At 30.8% G+C, this 24,481-nt stretch overlaps 1 protein-coding gene across 4 annotated transcripts; it reads left to right on the top strand.

The window, feature by feature from the left end:
- The first annotated feature begins 121 nt into the window (after positions 1 to 121).
- stau (double-stranded RNA-binding protein Staufen) lies at positions 122 to 24,177 on the top strand. 4 transcript variants are annotated; one of them, XM_074137529.1, is made up of 18 exons: positions 122 to 250; positions 501 to 697; positions 887 to 957; positions 1,663 to 1,782; positions 2,217 to 2,395; positions 3,571 to 3,778; positions 6,067 to 6,209; positions 7,677 to 7,766; positions 8,826 to 9,003; positions 9,836 to 10,056; positions 14,057 to 14,242; positions 15,688 to 15,834; positions 16,934 to 17,086; positions 17,286 to 17,427; positions 17,674 to 17,858; positions 18,311 to 18,409; positions 18,747 to 18,862; positions 20,299 to 24,177. In XM_074137529.1, the coding sequence occupies exons 3-18, from the start codon at positions 912 to 914 to the stop codon at positions 20,345 to 20,347; spliced, it is 2,262 nt and encodes a 753-aa protein (XP_073993630.1). In that variant the 5' UTR covers positions 122 to 250; positions 501 to 697; positions 887 to 911; the 3' UTR covers positions 20,348 to 24,177. The 4 variants fall into 4 exon arrangements, with proteins under 4 accessions (XP_073993630.1, XP_073993631.1, XP_073993633.1 ...); XM_074137530.1 differs by lacking the exons at positions 122 to 250; positions 501 to 697 and adding an exon at positions 257 to 456; XM_074137532.1 differs by lacking the exons at positions 122 to 250; positions 501 to 697; positions 1,663 to 1,782 and adding an exon at positions 257 to 456.
- Positions 24,178 to 24,481: the final 304 nt, after the last annotated feature.

Here is a 24,481-nt window from a genome sequence, read left to right as displayed (position 1 = left end):
TTTATTTGTTACACATTAAATTCATGGTCATTAAAAATTAAGAATAATGTCCAAATAATTGCTGCTATTAATGCACAGATTTGATTAGCACAGTTACAATGATGTGCGCACATCTGCAAAACAAGACCAACTGTGATCGTTACATTACTTTTTATTATTGTCTGGTAACGTTCGGGGGAAATCATCCCTGATCCACCCCCTTCAGCCACTAACCCGTAGATCAACATTTCTCAGTAGGAGGAGTAAAGAGGTTAGTATCTGATGATTAATAGCTGTCAGTGGCAAACCGGTCTCACCTTTCCAGTCACCCTAACTGTTTCTCCCAGTGTGTGCTTTGTGCAAATTTACGTTAGGATACTTGCGTGGGAGCTAGTCCTAAAGTCTGAACAGAACACTTCTCAATGTTCTATCTGAGAATCTATGTTTCGGCATTTCAATTTCATCGATAAAATTGAGGTATCGTCATTTTATTGCATAATCATTTGGATTTTTTGTTTAAGTTTAGGGAATTGTTCTGAAATCATACAGAATATGAAAGAAACTTAAAGAAGAGTTAATTAAATAGTGGTAGTGACCAAAACTACGCAATTGAGGTTATACGTAACAGTTCGCCTATCACCTGTGGTGTAAATACAAAATCAATGGGTTAGGTGTGAGCTACATGAAGATAAACAAATGCAAAGTCTGCTTTTAAAAAGTTAGTTTTCTTTCTTTTAAATCAAAATCTCTGTTTTATTACTTTGTTTTAACAGAAATTTATTCCTCCAAAAGTTAATTTTTAAAAAAATCGATGCATAACGTAACGTCTGTGTTATCTGAATTGAGGAATACATCTATCGTTTTTGATTTGAAGTTTTTTAATTTATTATGTTTAATTATGTTTTAGGTTATAATATACACATTTAAATCAAATGATAACTAAACATCAAACCCACAACGTGGGAAGGAAATCATCAGGTAGAAGTTTTATTTATTATCTTTGATGTACTGATTAGCATTATAGTTCTGTGTTGAGTTTTAAGGGTAGGCATTTTGTTAATTTATTTATTTTTCTTTTAAATTACGTTGGAATGATTCTTTTTTGTATATATGTAATTTAAATTATCTGGAGATGAACAATTTGAGTAGCTTTTTCTTTATTTGTATTTTTATTTTTCCCTCCTTTGGAGCACCTATTTCGTAAAAGTTTTATTTGCAGTTCTAGAATACTAGTTGAAAGCCTTCTATTTTCTTACTTACTTAATAGGCTTGCCGTTGTCACTTTGTAATCATGGCTGCACTTTTATCATAAAACTTTGAAGGTGGGTAAAAATATGCATGATTCACGCTCTGGAAACTAAGCGATTGCATTATTTTGTTTTAGATTTGATCCTTTCAAGAAGTCCAGTAAAAAAATTATTATCATTTATTTAACTATTCGTATTCTTTGCGGCAAACTCTTAGCTACTTGCATTCCATTTCGTTACTTCAGGTTATCTTCCTGAAAATTAATGCACATAATAGAACGTCTTATCGGGAATGTGCTTGATCGGTTTCTTAGTGCTTGTGCATTTATTAAAGAGAGACAAGTCTACAACACACATACAAATTTGCACATCATTGCCAACCTGCGTAGCTTTAGAATTAATTTGTTTTTTAGTTAGTTATTTTCTTTTTGGATAGGTTTATGCACGATCCTGGTGATGTTAATGTTGAGTTATAGTGCGAAATCAACATTTTACAATGCTCAAATAAATATTGATGATCTGAGGGACATATTTGATTCCAAAGGCTGTATTTCAGGTAGGCTGTAGGAATTAAGACATCAATAGCCTAAATAAGATCGCCTTACCACTATTAGAAAAAGAAAAGTATTAAAATTTCCTGAACAATCTTCTAAGCCTAGCTGCATGGAGTTTTTTATGTAAAAGCTCTCAGCATTGTATAAGAATTTTAAGAAGAAAAAACTATTTAAAAAATAATGATGTGCAATATACGTGTATATATATATATATATTGCTGCCATCTCCGCATGCTGTTTACTTACCCTTCTAGCACTTATTTTTACATGCAGCTTTGCCTACCTGGTGATTGTGAAAAAAGTATGTTTGAAGGAAGGGAATAAAAAGTATTAATTTTTTGTATTATTTTCAGAAAACCTCTTTGTAATAAACTAAATAAATATTAAAAACAATAAATTGATATCAATTAATAAGACAATTGATCATTTGTTTCAGGCCATTTAGCGATGGCACCTACCGCTCCAATTTCTGTAGCGCAAGAAAATCATGTGGCTTCTGCCGCTGATGAAGGTGGAAGTCTTTCACAAGCAGAGGAAGGCAATAATGATGCAAGCAACATAGGCAAAGAAAAAACCCCTATGTGTTTAGTGAATGAATTGGCAAGATACAATAAGGTATTTTTTCGAGAATATAATAAATAGCCTCACAAACATTACAACTTTACAAAAATTTTGTTTCTCTTAACTTAGAAAAATGTTTTCAAGATATTCTTAAATATAATGTGCAACCATTTTTGTTGAAACCTAAACTTAATCTGAAGTTTGGATCCAAATTATTTGAGAATTTTTTGAGTATTTTTATCTTCCATTTTTGGTCATAATATGTATTTAATTTAGAAACCAATTCACTTTTTTTTTCAAATTCATTACGATGTTTTTCTCTGTCAAGAAAATCACACAAAACAAAAATATTTTATTTTATTTTCTTATCAAGTGATTAGCTACACAAATTGAATGAATTGAAAGATTTGTTAACTATTTCCTGACAAAATAACTTTTTTTACAATCATGACTATGAATGCTTTCTAATCTTTGACCCTCCCGTTTTTCTTCTTCTAGGAGCCTTCTAGTCCGTCACACCCAATATCTTTCTTGGTTCATTCTTTTTACGTCAAAGAACCGTACCATTCTGGTTTAGATTACTTGGCGTTGGTTTAGGTTACTAGTTTAGAAGAATCTTACTTCGTCTACTTTTTTTTTTGTATAAAAATTGTCTGGTAGGACAGTTGTATAAGTTGATCGTCAAAAAGTGAACGTTAAAAAACACAAAAAACATATTCCACTCAGCAACACTAAATCATTTAAACAAGAAGTTTTTAGAAGCCTACCATTCGATAACCAAATAGTCGCATCATAAAACGATCTACAAGTAACAAGTTCAAGGTTTGCTTACATTTTTAAATCTTGCTTGCATGTAGAAATTAAATGTTTAAACACTTTATATGTAATCGAAACCAATGTGCACTGTTAATTAATGAGTAATAGGTAGAAAGTAAGGCGGAAATTAGCAATGAATTCTCTTTCTTTAAGTCAATCTTCAGCTGAAAATGGAACAGTTTTTTAGAACTAGAACGTTGATTCGTACAAATTCATAGTATCTTAAAAAAACTCCTGTTGAAGGGCATCAATTCTAACGTCTCAAAAGGTCTGACTCAACAAAAACATCAATAGAAGTTTAAAGCCTTGACAGAGATGTACGTAGAAAAATAGTTAACAAATCCTTCATTTGCTTCAATTCGAAAAGAGAATCAATTGTAGATAAGTAAAAAAGTATTATAATATTTTTTCAGATTGAACATCAGTATCGGCTTACCAATGAAGAGGGACCTCCTCACAAGAAAAAGTTTACTGTTACTCTTAAATTTGGAAATGAAGAATATACGGCTGATGGGGCAAGCATTAAAAAAGCTCAACACGCGGCAGCTAGTATTGCTTTAAAAAAAACTATGTACAAACATCCACCTCCGAAATCTTCTAGAAGCCAGCGTGGATCTAAAGGTATGATGCAGCAAAAAAAGAAAGCAGTTCTTTTTTATACATACTTCTAAATAGTATTATAGTATAATTATATATATAGTATTATACGTTACTACACCATAAATCTTTGCATCTTATTATAACATAAATAGCTCGCCAAGAGATATTTATATTATTTTTTTAATTTAAGTTGTGCTAAATTTAAGTATTATCTCCGGGTGCTGTCGGTCTCTTTAATTACATTTCTACATCACTGCTAAGAACCTCCTACATAGAGAAAATCTAAAGGCAGGCAGCTGAATTGGAGCCTGCAATTTCCGCTTGAGAATCCATTGCTCTAACCACTGAGTTAATTTCTTCCCAAGAGTTATTGTATTTTCATTACAATATTACTATAATAATATTGTATTAAAGTTACGTTACAGCATAACTGGACAGTCCTCAAACAACAGAGTGAAAATAAAAAAATAATCTGATTAAAAATTTAATCTGATAAGCAAGCAGTGATGTACGTAACATCTACACATTAGACTTCTCATTATTTGCGCGGTATTTTTTCAGTTTTACTCTGATTGAGAAAAGCCTACAGCTCAGGAGGGAATTTCTGCAATCCTCTGCTCTTGGTTAAACTTTAAGTTTATAATGACCAAAATTATTAGCAATTTCATCAGCTAGATTTACTTCTCATTCCAAAGCAGTCTCATTACAATTTGCTGCTATCATTAAATTGACTTACCTCTATCCTCTGCAAATCTCTTACTTTGTACAGTCCTAATTCTTTTTCTTATTCAAAGTCTAATTCCTTGTATAATTCTGTAAATTCTTTTTTAAATACGCCACACTACCTTTTCGCTTTTTCCATTCTCTACTACTTTTGACATGGTCGCTAAAGTTGGAAAATATTGATAAAGCCAAGCTAATGCTGAATATAAATCAGTAAGTCACTACGATTAAAATTAGAAAAACAAAATACTCTTATACTTACTGAATAAACACTACAAAAAATAATTATTAAACAAATAGCATAAAAAACAAAATCATTTTTATGTACCAAATAAAAAGCCATTTTCAAGTTTCAAAAATTTTTTGCTATTCGTTATTTATTTTTAATTTGATTTAGAACAGAAACATTTTGAAGTACATGTGCAGTTCATCTTCAGTAAGTAAAACGGAGAAGTAAATTAATTTTGAAAGACCATTTTATGAAAGACAAAGAAAAATCATAATGAAGGAAAACCTGGATGAAATTTTTGTTTGTAAATGGTTCTATTTATGTAATTGCTTACACGTTTGTAGTCTTATTACTGTCACAGTTATAGTCATCTAAGAATTTGAATATATATTCAAAATACTACAGACGCTCGTCATGTATATTGGTTTATACATAGAGTAGACAACTAAGAAAGCAAAAACCAAATCTCACAATAATTTATAGAATGGGTATAAAGAAGACAACAGCGTATACATTTATAAGAATAGAATAATTGATTTTATGCTGTATGGAGATTTTGGATATATTAACACGCAAAGATATTTCTTCGAACATCCAATATTTAAATGGCTGATTTGCTAAGTTGAAGAGGCCAAAAATAAGAAATATATGTATATATGTATATATAAACAGATATTTTTCTTATAAAAAAAAAATCATGATCCTAATATAAAGTAAACTTCGGATGACGAACTTTCATACATGGTTAGAAAAGACATGACACATTGGAAACGTTTTGTTTACCCTGTGCAAATGAAAAATGCAGAAATTGGAATGAAAAGACAGAGGAAAAAAAATGCTGGCAAATCAGCTTAAAAGAAAACCTGTTTGTAAAAAAATTATTAAATAAAGGAAAAAATTTAAAGAGCAAAAACTAATTTGTTGACTCTGTGTGTAAATAAAATATATTTCTTGTATAGTATTATATAATTTTGTGGCACCCTTTTAATGGTTGTAAGCAGGTAAGATGTCCGTAGAAGAATTACTATGGTCTTCATTGATTATGGTTGTTTTTCTTCTCAAAATGATCTAGTACAATTAATTTTTATACGTTTTATAGACTGAAGACGAACTTACAAAAAAATAGCAATAGCAGATTTTGAGTCTGAAAAAAGGTTTTTTATATATAAATACAAGGAATGCAATATATCAACGAAAAGATTGAAAACTTGTCAATTTATATAAATATTCATTATACATTCGTTAATTTTCTTTTGCAATTACTTTATATCTATAATTTTTTATTATTAATGAAATAGTCATTCATTATCCTCTACAATTATTAATATACCTTTTTTCATTGTTTTCCACCACACAGGTAACATAACACCGACAGTAGAATTGAATGCTTTGGCAATGAAACGTGGAGAACCCACTGTGTACACGATTGTGGAATCTCCTCAATATCATCAGTACAACGGTTTTGTTAACTATCATTCTCATCGTGGAATGTACACCCAGGTGAATATTATATTTTCATTGCACTAAAATTTTCTTAACTTAATTGCTTAAATTATTATAAATTTTAAACGAATAATCAAAAATTTTAACATTCACACTATAATGATGTATTCTGTTCATTGCGTAAATATACACTGACGTAACAAATTGCCCGCATTAGACAAATCTACACTCTATAGGGAAAAGTGGATTGTCATGTCATCTCTTCCAAGATATTGGAATCCTTGCGGATGGTATCCCATTCTAACCTTTATGCTCACATCTTAGCATTCTCAAATAAGTTTTACGAAGGTGTAATTTGGGTTAAGCGTGCACAAAGGCTCATCTCACACTGTCACTAAATGTCGGTAGGAATACCCAGAAGGAGGTCGGAACCTCTATAAATATTCTATGAAAAATGAAATTATGAGTAGACCCTATACATTATTAGGAAATTCTGGCTTTAAAACAATATTCAATTGCTTACTTCTCCTACATCTGCATAGAAACAACTACATCTGCGGATTGCATTCCAAACTTAATTTTCTAATTTAGAAATTTGACTTTATATTGGATAATTTGGCGGCCAGTCAGTCAACAACTTAGAGGATCTTTGTGTACCCTCTGGTAGCGTTTGTTTGATTTGATCTGAGAGTTTGTTTAGATCTAATAAAGAATAAATCAATCTAAAAAAGAACTCTCGAATCACACTCTTCTTTCTTAATGACAGGAAATACTCACTGCATGTAGTGCCATTTCTTCTAGTTCCTTAAAAACTATTAATTGAGTTTATGTTGCATGTTGTTCACCAATCTTCTCCCCCCCCCCATGGGTTCGTCCCTGGATATCAGTCTCAGTCAATAACATTAAGGAACCATTAGTATCTACCTACGTCTTTAGGTAAATATGGTTTTCGTTTTTTTAACCATATAGGTTAGGCGAATGGCTTCATCGTTTATGTATTTCCAAAATGACTACACAAATTATTTAAAAAATGTTTAAAAGACACTGTGACATAATACATTATAAAAATTAAACATAATATTGATTATACAAAAATAAAAAAAGCGGGAACATAAAAATAATAAAATTTGGTAGTAAATTTTAAAACTTTATCCATGATCTCACTTAGGAATTTTGAATCAGTTCAATCAATTTAATAATAGTGAAAAAACGTATCTTAAAAGTATAAAATTTCTTTCCTTAAAAGTTTTTTAACATGATAAAAAGAGGAATTATGGAAAGTATTCTAGTACAGAGTTTTGAGTATTAATAAAAGTGTTAAAAAGGATAACGGGTATTATTATGTTCAAGCAAATAGGGAAGAGTCAGAATGGTTGTGTGCAGAGAAATTGGTATAGTTTGTATTCTTATAATATATATTTTAGGACTAAGTTTGCCATGTTTCGTTTTGTTTCTATCATAATCTTCAGTTTTAATTTTCTTGAAAACTAACTATAATCTTTAAAACTATTCTTTTGTTTACAGCCATATAATGAACAATATACATACAATTATGGAAGAGGTAAAACTCCAAGTTTTAGAGGGGCGTACTCTACTGCTTCAAGGGTTGACCAGGTTAAATAATTACTTTTTAATATTAAGTTAAGCTTGTTGTTTGGCTGGTAAGAGTATCTTTTAAAATTATATAACAATTTCCACACAGAATTTTACTAAAAATATTTTATCATTCAATTTATATTTTACACTGTAATATAAGAAAAGTACGGGTTTTTGCGCTGAGGCCTTTCTCATTTTATTAATATGATAATATGACAAGTACTTTCTGAATTAATAAGTAAAAATTTGTGCAGAGATGTGAATAATTTTATCTTGAATCGAGTGAGGAAAACAATTCAAGTTGCATCAATATCTGAATCAGATAGCCCAGAGCCAAATAGCACGGCTGGCTACCGGATAGTGTTCTCTCGTTACAGACAACACTTTCCATCACAGAATATTGTGTTGTGTGAAGCTTCTAGGTAGAGAACTATGTCGGAACTAAGTTTTTAACTATTCAAGTCAAGATTCCAGAGAAGCGCAGACCGCGAGAGCTGTTTGAAGATGTAAGAAGATCGCCGAACTGAAAAATAATATCTAATGAAGAAAAAAAAGTCGCCGGATGGCCAAGTTGTCAAAGAATAAGACTATGTTTAAAGAAAAGAAAAAAATACCAGAGAAGCTCTTATAAATAGTTTTTTGGGGGAAATTGTTTCAATGTTAAAACGAAGGAAAAGATTAGTTGTGGTAAGTGTATTCACCTCCTGCTCAGAGAAACCGGGTTTAAGACCAGTCTGCCATTAATTAATTAGATTTTCTCAGTATACCTCACTGTACGGAGCCGGTAACAAAACAGTCTTGAGACTGTTTATTCAGCTTATTATTTTTAGGTTTTAGATCTCGTGATATCATTTACCTCATTCACACAAACACTTACATACAGAGTAATAGAGAGCAAAGACCATTCGCTTATAATATTGTTGCCGTATTCTTTGGAATAAAAACCCTATTTGAGTATCAAATGTGATTGCAGTACTTCCTCTTACGAATTATATAATTATGTAATGAAATTTCAACTTAACAGATTCTGTTTTGTAAAAAATGTGCCATGAAACATAATTATTTTATTTGTTACAGAGGTATTACGGCAGTAAACCACCATTATATAAAGTTGTAGTAAAAGTTGGAGAAAGAGAATTTAGCGGAGAAGGAATTTCCGCCCAAGCCGCAAGACATGACGCAGCTTCCAAAGCTCTGCAGTTATTAGCCAGCTTACCTGTTGAAGATACTTGTCCGGCTAATAGAAATGCTACATGTATGTTGATGAACATTGAGTATTTTGTGCCCTTGGTGATTATATTGAAATATTACTATTTTTTAAACAAACTTAAAAATTTGTTGATAGGGAGAAACCAAAGTTTTAATAAACTATTGTACCGTGACCCTTTAATTAATCTACAAGTAAACAGATTTCGTTAGAACGCTAAGCTGAAGTCCAAAGAACTTCAGTTTTGAAAGAGTCTTTTTCAGTTTCTGGTTGATGATAGAACATATTTAAGATGGAGTACATTTATCCCATTGATAACTGTTGTTAGAGAAAGAAAAAAGTAAACAACGCTTTCACTTTACTAATAGAAATATTAGTCACATGGTTTCCCCAGGTACTGCTGCCCAAACTGGCTTACCCTTACACCCCTTGTAGGTGTATGAAGAAACACGTCTTCTTTTAAAAGGCTTCCCCTCACTTGTCATTTTTAGCGATATATTCCCTAAGTGTGCATGTAAGTAATGACTATTTTTTATATCTGGCTTTACGTCTAACTACCAAATTACAAAATACTTTTCTATGAATTCTTTTATTAACCATTCAAGAAAATCCAAGGCCTAGATCGGGAAACGAAGCCAGTACCACAAATAAATCTTGCTTTGTAGGCCTCTTAAGTGCCGAGAGCTCATTCACCTCATCGCTGCCCAAATTTAAATAATAGGCATCACAGCAGCATTCCAACATAAAGGGAGCTCTTAACTGTAAAAAAAAAGTAAATAAACGATATCAAAATATGCCCTGCGGAACTTATAATAATAGTTAAAATAAATGATTTGATATATAGGGTATAAGTTTAATAAAATTAAGTTACTATGTTTAGGTGGTGAAGGTACGGCAACCACATTAGGTGTGGAGCCTGAATCAACCACTACTGAATTGAAATCACCTATCTCCTTGGTGCATGAAATTGCACTAAAAAGAAATCTTCATGTACAATTTGAAGTTGTCTCGGAGAAAGGACAACCTCATATGAGAACGTTTGTCACAAGGTGTCAAGTAGGCGATAAATTCCAAACGATAGGTGAAGGAAATGGAAAAAAGGTTTGTTTATTGATTAATGAATTCATTTATTTATTTATTTTCTTCTGTCATTGTGGTCTGTTTCTAAGGAAATAATTTTATTAACCCAATTTATATGGCTCAATTAGGTTTTAGGAATTGTCGCCTTATTTGAAGATTACAAACCAAAAAAAACTGATAAAGCTGTCTGTTTTGTTGAAATCTAATTTGTTTACAATATTTAGAATGGGTCAACATTAGATATTTTTAAAATAAGACTGCTTTTATGTAAGTTTAATTATTTCTTGAATAAAGTAGATTAGTAGTACTTACCTATAGCAGCAGGGATTTAGATCATTTAGAGGAACCTCCGACTAAATTTAAATATATTACTCCTTAACAAAAACTTACAGTTTAAAATGTTAAGTATAAGGGTTGATTAAACGCCAAAAGGTACACAAATCAGCAAGTACCAAACATTTCATTCAAGCTTAGTTGATATAATTTAAGTAATTTTGCTGCATTAACTTTTCCTTCACATTTTTTAGAATTTATTAGATGTCACAGACCCTTATGCTGGCCAGTTCGTTCATAATATTATTTGGTTATAATTATGATAAAATGTATATTATATCTTCGTTTTTAAATAGGTACTTTATTTTAACTCTATTCCAAATTATTCTTCTGATTTATCTTTAATATGCCCTTTATTCTGAAGTTGTCACATCTTATACATGCATGTTAAAGTAGAAAAAGACAAAGTTAGAGTCGGCTACTGTTTAAATTTGAATCACGGAGGATTTAAAACAATATTTCAGACTTGAATTCGTCTTACCGAAATATTCGTGAGCACAAATAACACACAGTTAATAACAAGTAGATTATTCAACAACAATTATTCATTTCTCAATTGTAATTTAATTTTACTTACAGTAAAATACTGGAATAATTAGCTGTCCTAAAAGTATGCAATACTTATTTATTTTATATTACATAACCTATATATAACATTGTGAGAAGAACAGCTACATTGAGAGTGTGATTGAAGAAAACTATATTATTTGCGATAAAGCCAGATAATTATTACCTATTATTATAAACGTTTGACTACTACATAAAATAACAATTACTTTAATCGAAGAATAAACTTAAACAGACGATTTTTATTAAAAATAAAATAATCGAAATCATTGATGTATGTTGGTGTAAGCATTTTTTTAAAAAAGTTTTTAAATTTTGTAGCCTCGTATTTTTTTTTATTTTTTATAACGTTTTCTTTTTAACCTGTAATTAATAGTTTGATTATTATAGATTAATAGATATTACAGTCAATCTACAGTGCTACTTGAACAAATTTTTTGTAGATGAAAATGGCCAGCATAAGGGTCTGTGACATCTAATAAATTCTAAAAAATGTGAAGGAAAAGTTAATGCAGCAAAATTACTTAAATTATATCAACTAAGCTTGAATGAAATGTTTGGTACTTGCTGATTTGTGTACCTTTTGGCGTTTAATCAACCCTTATACTTAACATTTTAAACTGTAAGTTTTTGTTAAGGAGATTTTTGTACCTTTTGGAAAGATTTTCATTTTTGTCTTTTTTGCTAAGTTACATATCTGCTTTACTGTTTTTTTTAAATTTGGAATAAGCAATTCTATCATTATAACCTGATAAGGTGTTAAGTAGGAACCGTAACTACCACTGGAGAGATCTTTTTAAAGAATGATTATAGTTGCGGTCCCCAAACCATCCTCAATAACAATTTTTTTGAGAAAGCCTTTTTATATAAAATAGGAAGGTATTTGTACGTAAAAAGCAAATTTAAACTGCGATTTCAGACCTTCCTTTTAAGAGGAGTAAGAAAAATAAACGGGCGATTACAGTACTTCTCCCTAAAAGGCAAAGAGGCAAAGATTTTGAATCGAACGACAATTCATTAATGTAAATAGTTTCACCCATTGATAATTTTAACGATTTCAGTACTTCCTCTTAGTAGGTGTAAGAGCATGATGGCACTTCACAGCCATGTAGAGGAGCTTTAATCACTTCTTCGTGCTAAATTTTATCAAAATCGGACAAAGCGTTATAGAAATATTGGTAACAATAGTTTTAGAAACGGCCTTACTTGGGTGGGGCAAACTCCCCTCCATATAAGGCGTAGCGACGAGACTTTTAAAGTGCAAATCTGTACAAAATTTCGATTCGAATGACACTTCATTCATGAAAATCAGTTCACTTGTCGATAATTTGAAACGATTGCTATACTTCCCCTTAACTAGTGTAAGAGCAGATCGCCACTTTAATGTTACGTAGGGGAGCCCTAACTCTATCATCCTACCAAATTTTATCAAAATCGGGCTAAGATTTACAGAGTAATTAGTAATAATAATTTTGAAGGGGGCCTTACATACAGGGGGCTAACTCCTCTCTAATTCGGTGTACAGCGTCGAGACCCCCAAAAGGCACATCTACATAAAATTCCGAATCGAATGTCACCTCATTCATGAAAATCGGTTCTTGCGTTTAGGCGCTACGTAGTTTACAAAAAAGGTAACAACAACAAGAAGAAGAAGAAGAAGAACAAGAACAACAACAATTTCTGAAAATGCCGTTTTTGCTCATTTTCGGCGACTTTTTTCTCGAAATCTATTAGGTCTGGGGGGTTGCAAAAAAATTACAGTTATAAAGGAGGGTTTGCCCTATATTTTAAAGAAAATTTGGGAATTTTATCTTTTATAGAAAAAGAGAAAAAAATTGTCAAAGTTGTGTGTTTTTCAACGTTACGCTTTTTCGTGCACTTTTTGACGATCAATCCTTATACAACTGTCCTACCGGACAGTTTTAATATATATTTAGTTAACGTTCAAGCTAAAACCCTATTCGTTATCATTCGGCAGATTTATGATTTAAAAAACAAAAAAAAATCGAAACTAAAATTAAACTATTAATTTACTGAACAAAACTGTTTAAACATATGGTCTTTTCAGTTACAAACGTGTGTCATGCTAGCTAAACAAAAAAATGAAATTGTGCTTTTTACATCTTCTCCCTATGATGAATTCGTAACTGCTAAACTGGAGTGTCAGATTTCCCCACAGTACGATTTTCAGTTTTTTCAGTCTTGTTTTTCCTTAACTTTATTAATAATAGATCTTTTAGTTTCTAAATCCCTTTATAATTTAACACTTAATCAAATAGATTAAACCGTTCAAACTAGAATCATAGTGAAGGTTGCTTAAAAATTGTTAGAATTATCAGTATACGTTTATTTAATAATTGCTTGAGCTTACGTTGAATCTAATTCGATAAAGATGGCATCAGAATGAGATTAATAATTGTTGGCGCAGAAATCAATTAAGGTATTCAAAATTGAATCTTTCGCGGCAATTAAATTTGCCTGTAGTAGGATGCCACGAATTTCTTTATTTCTTTGGTAGTAAGTAAATTGAGTAACCGTTTGCAGGTAAACTTTAGGAGCCATTCATGGTTTAATTACGGAAACTGAAGTACCGAAATTTGTTTTTATCCAATACAAATAATTCATAAACAATAAATGTAAAAGCATTGCATTTAAGAGATACAAAATTTGTACTAATTTTAATTACAAATAATCTTAATTATCTTTGTGATTATTTTAATTACATTTTGTGTGGCCCAATTACTAAATTTAGTTATATAATACCATAAAGAACCAAAAAGTTTGAACAGTTTAAATGTTTTCTGCTTTACTTATTTAAAAACAAAAAACAAAACGAAATTGTAGATTTCTGTCAAATATGTTATGTTATGTTCACTACGGGGTGGGTGTTGGTCTAGAGGTCAAGATCGTGGCTTTGCAAGTGGGAGATCACCAGTTCGAATCCCGCGAATGACTACTTTTTATTTGTTTGAAAAAATTGTTTATGGTAAAGTATGTGCTTCCGCCCCCCCGTCTACGACATCTAATTAGATGTAGTTGGACGTTAAGCCCCGCCTTAATAAAATAAGCGAATCATTTTACTTTATTTTACTTAATACGTTTACTATATATTATGTTTTAGATATCCAAAAAAAGAGCGGCTGAAAAGATGCTAGACCTACTACGTACGCTGCCTCCAACTACCACTGTGTCAGCATCCGGCTTAGTTGGGTCTCTCTCTCGAATGAAAAGAAAATCTAATCCAACCAAGAAAAAATCCAGAAATCTTATTAAAGATACTAATACCCAAACTCCCGCCCAAGTAAAGGTAAATTATACAAGAATAACACATTGGTAATATTCAAATTGTTTGGAAAGTAAAAGGCAGATATTTATTTTTTCGAAACTTAAAAAGTGTAGAAGTTTCAAATTAGATGTTACTTTTAGGTACCTTGTACAGTATTAAGGCTTTGGTCGAAACTCAATCGATGAACCAGAAATGCAATTTAAATTAGATGATTAGATTAGATTAAATGATTCTAAACAATTTCTTTAACTTTCGTATTTTAATTATTTCATTCGAATACATCTATTTCCCAACTTTCATTAAAAACATCCTCCAGGAAAATACATTTTTGTGGTGTTATGAGTGAGGAAAAAAAATTGGGTAAGCTGCTTCTAGGCTGGAGGGTGAAATTTTCTCTCCAGACTTCCTTCTTCATTTTCATACATTGATAATGACTTGGAGAGGTTGCAGGGCCTAGTTTTTGGAACATTTAGGCGTAGAAGTTATTACTTTTGGCTATTAGAAGGCACACTTTCATCTCGCTAGATTCTGGCCAAGAAAACGTGGTGCATATCTTGATTAAATCTGGCTGTTTCCGGTGTGTATTCAATCATGACATCTTCATAGAATGGATCTAATCAATTCAGAGCCCCTGTGTGTACCTGGAGGAATGAACTCAAAAATAGTGTGAGTTGCAATTATCTGTTTGCTGTGTGAAATTTTTGGCCCTGGCAAATTTGAAAAGATGATAACGCAGAAACAACTGATGAAATCCTGCACCTTCAGGAAAGAGAAGGCTTCATCACCTACACCAGCAATAATACCCTGTGCAATAGAATTTTTAAAAGTACAAACTGGACCCATCCCTAGTCTGAATTTAACTAGGAATTCGTATTGAAAGTGTTATTTCAAAGTAACATATAATGGTGCCCTTTATATGTTAACTAGGATACTAAAGTCCTAAATTTGAAGAAACTTGTGAAAATCATGAAAATGAACCAAATGATGAAATCGGCCAGGCATATAAAAAAGACATGAAAAATAAAATCAGTGAAGTGAAGCGAAGTGTCTGAAATGCAAATTCCTCGAAGATTTTTTTGTTCTAGTTTCGGTGATTTTTCTCAAAACTAACATAAGTAAAATAATCGGGGCTTAACATCCAACGACAAAAATTGGTATCTTGAACAGAGCGGGTTAAACTACACAAAATGAGATCTTTTCAGTAATTTTCATTTAGTAGTTTTCAGCAACATTTTCGACATTGTTTTATTTTATAGTGTACACATAGGCATTGCAGACGTGAGTGATGATGACCATCAAGAAAAAGATCTGGATAATTTCCGCAAAACAAATGATAATTTGGAAACAGTAGATCATAATTGTCTTCTAATATATTTTCAAAAAAAGTTAAAACTGAAATTGCTCCCAATTCATTGAAACAACATGTACTTTGTCATCAAATTTATGTTATTTTTTTTGCTTTCTAGGAACAGAAATATGAAGCTGAAAGTGTTGAAGATATGAATCCCATATCACGATTAATCCAAATTCAACAAGCGAAAAAAGAAAGAGAACCTGTTTATACCTTGAGGGAAGAAAGAGGAATTCCGAGGCGAAGGGAGTTTATTATGGAAGTAAGATTTTTTGTTGTCATTGTAGTAATGTAACCTTGTAGTAGCCTTCTCGGAGAGTAATAGTAATAGGGCGTGTAGCCACAGCAACGTGAACAGTACAATCCTTTTTAAATATTATTTTGATTAATTAATTGAAATATTTAAACCTTCACACAAAAGAAGTTATTAAAAGCAGCTATGGCATCTCCGCCAAAGATCTAGGATGCAATTTTGGTTTGGTGCTTATGGGATAATCGGCAGTCATTTGGAAATCTTGCTCAATGTCGGCACTGTCGAATCACTTGTTGATTCGGAGAGGGGGCATCTATGTGCATGGTACGACCAGCCACTCACTCATTAGAAGAAGTGCATTTTTTTTTTGCTGCTTGAAAGCAAATTAATGACTAGCTTTCTGGAAGTTTCGTCTTTCAGTTATAGGGAGGAATTAAAAGAGAACGTAATTCAAACTATTGATAATTTTTTGTAATTGATTAGTTCAGCAAAATTCATTATTTAATAATGAAGATATCAGTTTGTCGATTTTGCTTCAATTATTTTTTTTCTGTAAACATCCGAAATTTCTCCCAATTAACTGAATTTTCTCATACTTTTAAGGATATGTGACTAGCTTTAACTCCAGGAATCATTGGAATCCTGCGGATTTTGTCAGCACGAACAAAAAATAAACGGTTAACAAAATTTTATGACTTTTCTTCCTTAAAATTTCTTCGCCCCACTTCTGCTGAAGAACCATCATTCTCATCTAAGGCATACACATCAGTTTTATAAACAAAACATACTTATCTTATCACACAGAAAGAAATATTGAGTTTTGACCTTTCTTTAGGAAGGAAAATAACTGAATTATAGTTTTATACTTAATCCTATAGCTAATTGCCTATACAGACCAATCACATCGTTAAACGTTTTATTCTGGGCAAATTACTTTAAATAGATTTTGAAACTTTTTATTTTGATTTCCATATAAGCAATGTAAAGAAACTGATCTATCACAGACAAAATTCAGTTGAAAATTGCAAAATTTATCAGAACTATAAAAGTAAAAGAGGTTTGTGTTTTTTTTTATTATATTATTATTAATTTTATTTCAAAACTTTAGGTAAAAATGGGAGAGCATTCGTTTATTGGTTCTGGTCCAAATAAAAAGTTAGCGAAAAGAAATGCAGCGGAAGGCTTGCTTCAACAATTAGGGTATTCTAGTCCTACGTTGTCGAGAAGTGGACATCCATTACCGCAACAACACACCCCTAAGGTATTTTTTTTAAAACAATCTTGGAAGATTTTCATTTTACATTCAGATTTGCAAAATTAAATTATTACTATCTTAGTGCTTAGTATCGCTAAAGTTTGGGAAGCATCCCATAATGTAACGTGGATCTAGTCTTTCTAACCAAAAAATAAAAGATTCTACAACAATCTCGACTTATATAATAAATAATATTTATTTTTAGCAAGTGAGATTCAGTGATGAAAAACCTGTCTCATCCAGTGGCAATGGCAGTGTTGGTGGAGTGTCAGGACGGCAGCTTGTACCGGGTTTACTTTTAATGAATGACAATAAAGCCACATCAAGTCAACATACTCCTCACAAAGGTATATCTTACATACAACGATTGCTATTTCCCCGAATAGGTTTGTTTCAACCAAGCTTTGTTGATTCCGTTTTATTCTGGGCAAATTACTTTAAATTCTAGGCAGCAAATTTCATAATAAATTTTTAACAGATGAATGTTACAGAACTGGTTTATACGGATTAAAACATATTGAGAACCAAGAGATAATTTTCAAAGAAAATAGTATGAAATATGTAAAACTAAAAATAGAAAATGTTTTGTTTAGGAATTAATGTGAAAACTACAGCAACAATAGCTAAAGAATATCTTTCTAATGGAAATTCACCCACAGCAGACGCTCTAGCTGGACACAAAAGAGCAAAGGGATCTTCTGTGGTTAGGCCGACCGAACAGTTACTATATCTCGCCCAAGTACTGAACTTTCAGGTTCAGTTTTCCGATTTTCCTAAGGTGACAATTCGTATTTTTTTTTTCAGTTAACGATATAATTAAAGAAAAGTTGATAAATTATTTGTCTTTTTTTTCAATTCAGATCAGTAATAAGATCAGTAATAATAATAATAGGAAAGGGAATATTTCAGTGGTTAACGTACTGGATTCTCATGCGGAGATCCTAGGTTCGAATCCAGCTGCTGACTCTTGAAATTTTCTTTTCCTAGGAGCTTCTTTCAGCTCACTGACTGTTGGACAGTGCCTGTAATGAGAGGGCACTGACCGAGAGCAGCAGGTGCCAATGACCTCATGTCGATGCATGAAATTATAGAAAAATTAAAATGAATAAATAAACTAATCTAGCTTTGACGAAAGGCCATATTTATGCAACTTTGATTTAATTATAAAATTCAATAAAATATAATATAAATTGAATATGTGATTATTATTTTATTATTTTTTTTCTTCAGGGAAACCACAGCGAGTTCCTCAGCTTGGTATCACTGGCCACTGATCCACCACAGGTGTGTCACGGTGCTGGAGCTACCACCGAACTGTCTCATGATCAGGTTTGTCTAATAAGACAACTTTTGTAATTTGTTTTAATTTTATTTAATACCTATTTAAGTCCTAAAAATATTCAAATGAATAGTATATAGTAGTGCCATCTAGTGTCTACTCTCTCAGTTAGTAACAAGATTTCTAGTTTTAATAAAACTAATTATTCTTAAGTTACAATCTTTTTTTGGTCATTAAATGATATTATATTAAAATAATGTGTTCAGCATTAAGTACATAATTCTTAATTATTTCCCAAACATTCCAATAAGTATTATTGGTAAGATAAACGTTATTTATTTTCAAACAAATATTTCCATTAGTAATAATTTTCTTTTCAAAATATAGGCTGCATTAAATGCACTGAGGTCATTGTCTGAAATGGGATTGGATTCTATAACTCCTGCCGCTACCAAGAAGGAGAACAATCCCTTACCACCTCCTTCCGGACCACAGGCTGATGGGTAAAAGATCTTTAAGAACTTCTATTTATTGAATTTTATACATATTATAATTATTTATTTAAGGCGCATCTGAGGTGCTCGGAGCTTTTTTCAGTACACTGCCGGCCTCCGGTCAGTGTTCTGTCATTACAAACAATACTGTGAGCTGTTAGAAGCCCCTCTCAGTATTCGCTAACCACTCAGAATACAATTTTTCAAACATTTACGTACTTTCTCACCTTCAAATATATTGTTAACAATCACTTATTATCTGTGTGCAATATTCTCTCTGAAGTAGGTTTAATAGATGTAGTGTGTATTAGACACAAAGTGTAGATTAAACTTTGCTCTCCCCTTATAGTTATATCTCCGTCATAAGCAGGAAAAAATCATTAATTTTGTCTCTGCTTAAAAAATGAATTTCAGAAATTAATACAGCGTAGGTACATAGAGGCATTGGTAATTTTAATTTCATTACTACTATGTATAATATATTACAGTAGGGTGAAACCATGAACAAATTCCTCCCAAAATTGGCAGAAAAAATTCGTTTTATTTTTATCACTTTATATATTTAAATATGCGTGCTTATTAGTATAGTAATTTTATTTGTAGGCTGCATAATAAGGCTATAAACCTCTTTTTAAACGTCTACGGTAAAGAACGAGTAAATCATTTGTTTAAACACCCAGTTTAATTAATAACTGTAATTTAAACCCTTTAAACGCTTATTTACACAAAACTATAAATATTTCAGGTCTACTTTTAAAATCAAAACAAATCTTCACACTCAATTTCTACTCACTTTTATTTTAAATAGTGGCCTCGCCAAGAGACGTATCCATCCCCCACCAAACATTTGTCTTATACTCATATATAATGTATATTAGAGTATAATGATATTTATAATTACATTTGTGTAATGTAGTAACCAAGTACTGTTTTAGTACGTTGCCAATAAAGCAAACATTCATCATGGCAAAGTAAAAAAATATATGTTGTTTGCAACATACTCACCTCTCTATATTTATTGTAATACCATGTTACAATCTTTTTTTTAAACATCGTGTTAGTTGAAGGGTTCTTATGTAGTTATTATTTCCCAAGATTTAAGATTTGGCCCTCATTACATTGGCTGTTAGTTTGCTGGACCGAATATTTTTATGGTCTAAATTCTCCAAAATATTTATTGATTTCAATGGTTGTTGATAATTGCAGTGGGTGAAATGCTAAGATAAAGATTGGATTACATTACTTTAATTAATACAAAAGTATCACTCTACAGCTCACCATCCGTTGATGGATAGTGTTGTCTGCAACGAGAGAACATTGTCTTGAGGTCAGCAGAGCACTAGGAGAAGGCTCCTGGCGCCAATGATTTAAATGTTGACGCGGTTAAATTAAAAAGAAATAGTAGAAAATGTTAAATTAATGTGAATTCTCCGAATCTGTTTCAGTGTTTACTTGAGCCTAGCGAAAGAAGAAAGCTACGTAAACGGAAAATAAGTTTTTAAGTTCGCCTTTATCGTTTGTATTAATTAGAAATATTAAGGATGTGAAGGCAGATTTTAAGGTCCATCGTCCCCCAGCATCTTATCAACACTAACAACTCAGAAATTCATCAATTAATTTCTTTATACTACTCTTTTATTATCTAGCTTACCCCTACAGAATAAGTGGGTAAATCTTGTTCTAGATAATTTTATTATTTCCTGTTATAGATTTACTTGTATAGCTAACACTGAAAATAAATGGTGTTCAATTATCCTTTTACATTTGAGTACATATTAAAGAAACACAAAATAAAATGACTGAAATCATTGTATATTTTATGGGGAATATTGGTCCACTTCTAGCGAACTTGTCTTGGTTGAATTTTTTATACATAGTTTTTTTTTTGTTTGTACTCTTAGTTATTTTTTTATTTCGTACTTGTGCTAACCACAATTTTGTTACTAGTGGGCCAAATTTTTTATTACTTTTTTCTTTTTTTTTATGGAAGCTCTCCAAGTTGATTATTTAATGATTAATGTAATCATTAATTATAGTCAAATGGTCTCTGAATGCACTTAAAACATAGTGATCTCCTGTTTAGTAATATACTTATAATCGTCAGTTTTAAATATTTACTTTATTATTGATGATGAATGAATACTAATTTAAGCAAGAAATTGAAAGAAAAAAATTTGATAATTGTATTTAAATTTTTGATATATATACTATTACAAAGATTATATATTTAAAAAACATAAACACACACACACACACACATTTATCACTCATATATACGTATACATTTAAACACAATATATTTGTAATTCATACATAACTTCAGAAATAAAAAGATTAACATTTTAGTACACTTGTTTATCCTTAATGTTGTAGTTTGAAAACAAGATTACTTTCTCACGCTGAATTTTTATTATAATGTGAGAAAGTAATTAAAAGAACGTAAATGTAGTATTTAGCTAGCTGTATTTGTTAACACTTTATTACTCTTTCTAAAAAGAAAAAAAAGTAGGAAATTTGAATGCTCCGACATGTAAGTTTCGAAGTTTCAAAATATAAACTTATTTCTAAGTTTTGTAACAATTCACTTACATATCGGTGCAAATACTTTTTTTTCTTCTAACTTTAAGACATAGATAAAAAGTAAATCAGATGCAATACTTGCAACTCCTTACTTGAAATTGTCGCATTTGACATTTAACAATCTTTGTTTTAAATATTAGTAATGGTTGTTGATAAGTATTTGAACTGTAATTGAGGATTCCATGTATTGTCATAAATTCTGAAGAATAGTTCTTTTAAATGATGTGGAAAGAAAAACGGAAGCAAAATTTAAGTAACCAGAAAAATAATACCCATTTATTGTAAAAAGACATTTGTGGTTATCGACCGGTTCCAAGCGTTCCCTATCATCTTGGTTAAGATTTTAAATTAAGTAATTTGCAAGATTTGTTCAATCCGACACTTTTATTACCAACCTAGTTAATGTTTTGTTCAACAAGGATGTAGAGTTGTTTGACTCGCCAGGAAACTCCGATCTATTGTGCTATAACCACCAGATGAAAGAGGATATTGCAAGAACACATCTCGGACGGTTTCTGGCGAGACAGTCCCAACCATTCCCATTCTATTAACCTCAAAAGTTTAATTGAAATTCAATTTCCTGAAAATTTAAGTTTTTTATTTACATTGGTTAATAAACTGTTAATTTTATTATTTTGATTTTCAGTAAAGAAATATTCTATTTTTATTTAAAACAGCAACGGAAATTTTATTGCAAAACTGGTCATACAAATATGTTTTACAAAAATAGAATATATTCTTTATATATTTAACAAAATTAATTGTTTATAATCCAAAATAAATGTTCACTAATCAATTACCATAAAACCTCTCCTTGTGCGGATTCAATGACCATTCGCTTCTTCAGTATAAAAATGTTCATTGGTGAAACTAAGGTTTGCCTTTGGCAAAACTTCATCGATGCCACATCATCTACCTAACATTTCTGGACATGTTTGAATTTGCTGGTATTTTAGTTTCAGTTTGTGTTCGTGTTCTTGATTTTTTACTGTCAGAGAATTATAACTGTTTACTATAATTATTCAATTCGTGTTCGATTTTCATTAATCTTCTGTGAATGATTCATCAGGTTGTTGTAAAGAATTTGACTTCATATAACAAAGCTTCTGCTTATTTTCTTACGCAAAGCTTTTGGGAAGGAGTAGGTAAACTACTTTGTAAGGGGTAAGTCAAATTTACGTTGACAGCCTGATCAACCAATTTATGATGAACATCACCGCCAGCATTTCGCACACATTTTTGTTTGCTAATCATCAGCAAAGCTGGGCTTGAATAGGTTTTTAGTTTGGGTTTAAACAAATAGTTGTTATGTTCATGAATTTATGTAAACGTATATTTATCTAATTGAGTATTTATTATAAATGTAAATTTAAAAATAAAACAATCCGAACCTATCTAAATGTCACACGTGACCTTTTTTTCGCCATTTAAGAATAAAAAGATCCCAGAAATAAGAATTAATTTCTTTATTAGGTTTAATTTAAAAAATAAGATATTAACAAAAGAATGATTATTATTATTTGATTGGTGTTGGTAAACGTTGCTTTTTATCAGATTGTCCATAAAATTCTTTTGCGCTTTTAGGTACAATGTCTTGATAAATAACTTTCCCTGTCAAAAAAATGTACTAAAATGATTGCTTTTCTTTTCTTTTTTAGCTTGAATAATAATAAAAATGGCTTGTGATTAAACAAAGTTTTCTTTATCTTAACCACGAAGAAGTTCTTCTTGTTACATTGGTGTTCCCTCAATTTGATATTTTTTTTGCAATCTCAGAAAACTGCTTCGCTGATTATGATGGTTTCATTCCTTTCCCCTTCAGGAAAATTTCTATCTCTTAACGTTTTATACTTACTTTATCAAACATGTTAAAAAAAAATTGTTTTAAATGAGCATTTGATTTTTATGAAGCTTGAACTCAGCCTATGGGTATTGAGAAAATTTAAGTCTATGTGTAATTCATTTTTGTTTTTTAAAATAATAGACATACGCAGTAAATTATCTTTAAAAATAAATATAAAAAACAGTTCATTTGTTAAAAATATTCTTTGTATTATTATTTAAAAGCAGTAAGATGTAAAACATAAAAATTAAGACAGTTTCTTACTGAAGCCTGCTTGCTTTAGAACGATTAAACTTCTTCGATTTTTTTTCGCTGAATTAAAGTGCTAGTAATTTTCGAAAATATCTGTATTATTTAATCATTCTGGACAGGCGACAATATAAAAAAAACACGATGTTTTCAGTTTCTGCTGAATTCAGTAATCCAACTTAGTCTGCGTTTGTTTGATCACTGTTTTGCTTCCACAAATATCTACTTTTTATAAAAAATGAGCTTCAAAATAGTTAAGTAACACATTTTATTAAACCTTAATCAGAAAAAAATATTTATTATGTAATGTACATCATGGGAGTACAATAAAATGTATTAATTAACACAAGCTTAGAAATATAATGTCTATTATATACATTTATATATTTTATTTGTCTATATCTTAAGATATGAAAGACATTTTTAGTGTTAATTAATACCTTAGGTAGATGTATTGTTCTAGGTGCATTGAGACAACAAATTAAATAAAAAAAACGTAAGCTTAATAGAATATTATTTATAAATTTAATTCATAGGAAAAACGAAAGAAACTTAAAAATGTATAAATAAATTGTAAAGAAGTTAATTTTTAGTTTATTCTTCTCTAATGTATTATTTTCAAAAAATTTAATAAATCACAATTTACCAAATGCTTCTTCGATTCAGTTTTTTGCTCCTAGCCACAACATGAGGATTCATTTTCAAGTTATATATAAGCACAAGAAAAGAATAAAAGATTAGCATAAGATTTTCTTCAAACTCCGAGTCATTGTTTTGATATATTTCTAACAGAACCTATCATTTCGCGAAAGGACACGTTAGAGCAAACATCCTCCTTCAAAACTCCTTGAAACCAATTTGAATTTTTATTTAAATAAAAACTGTAGATCTGCATGTTCATAACGTATACTTAATATGTATATAGAGAAATCTTAGGTACCTTTTCGAATTAAAGT

This window comes from Rhodnius prolixus, unplaced genomic scaffold (genome assembly GCF_049639745.1).
Source record: "Rhodnius prolixus isolate KJV_2025 unplaced genomic scaffold, Rpr scaffold_5, whole genome shotgun sequence".
Taxonomy (NCBI): domain Eukaryota; kingdom Metazoa; phylum Arthropoda; class Insecta; order Hemiptera; family Reduviidae; genus Rhodnius; species Rhodnius prolixus.
This window is presented reverse-complemented; position numbering and strand designations above follow the sequence as displayed.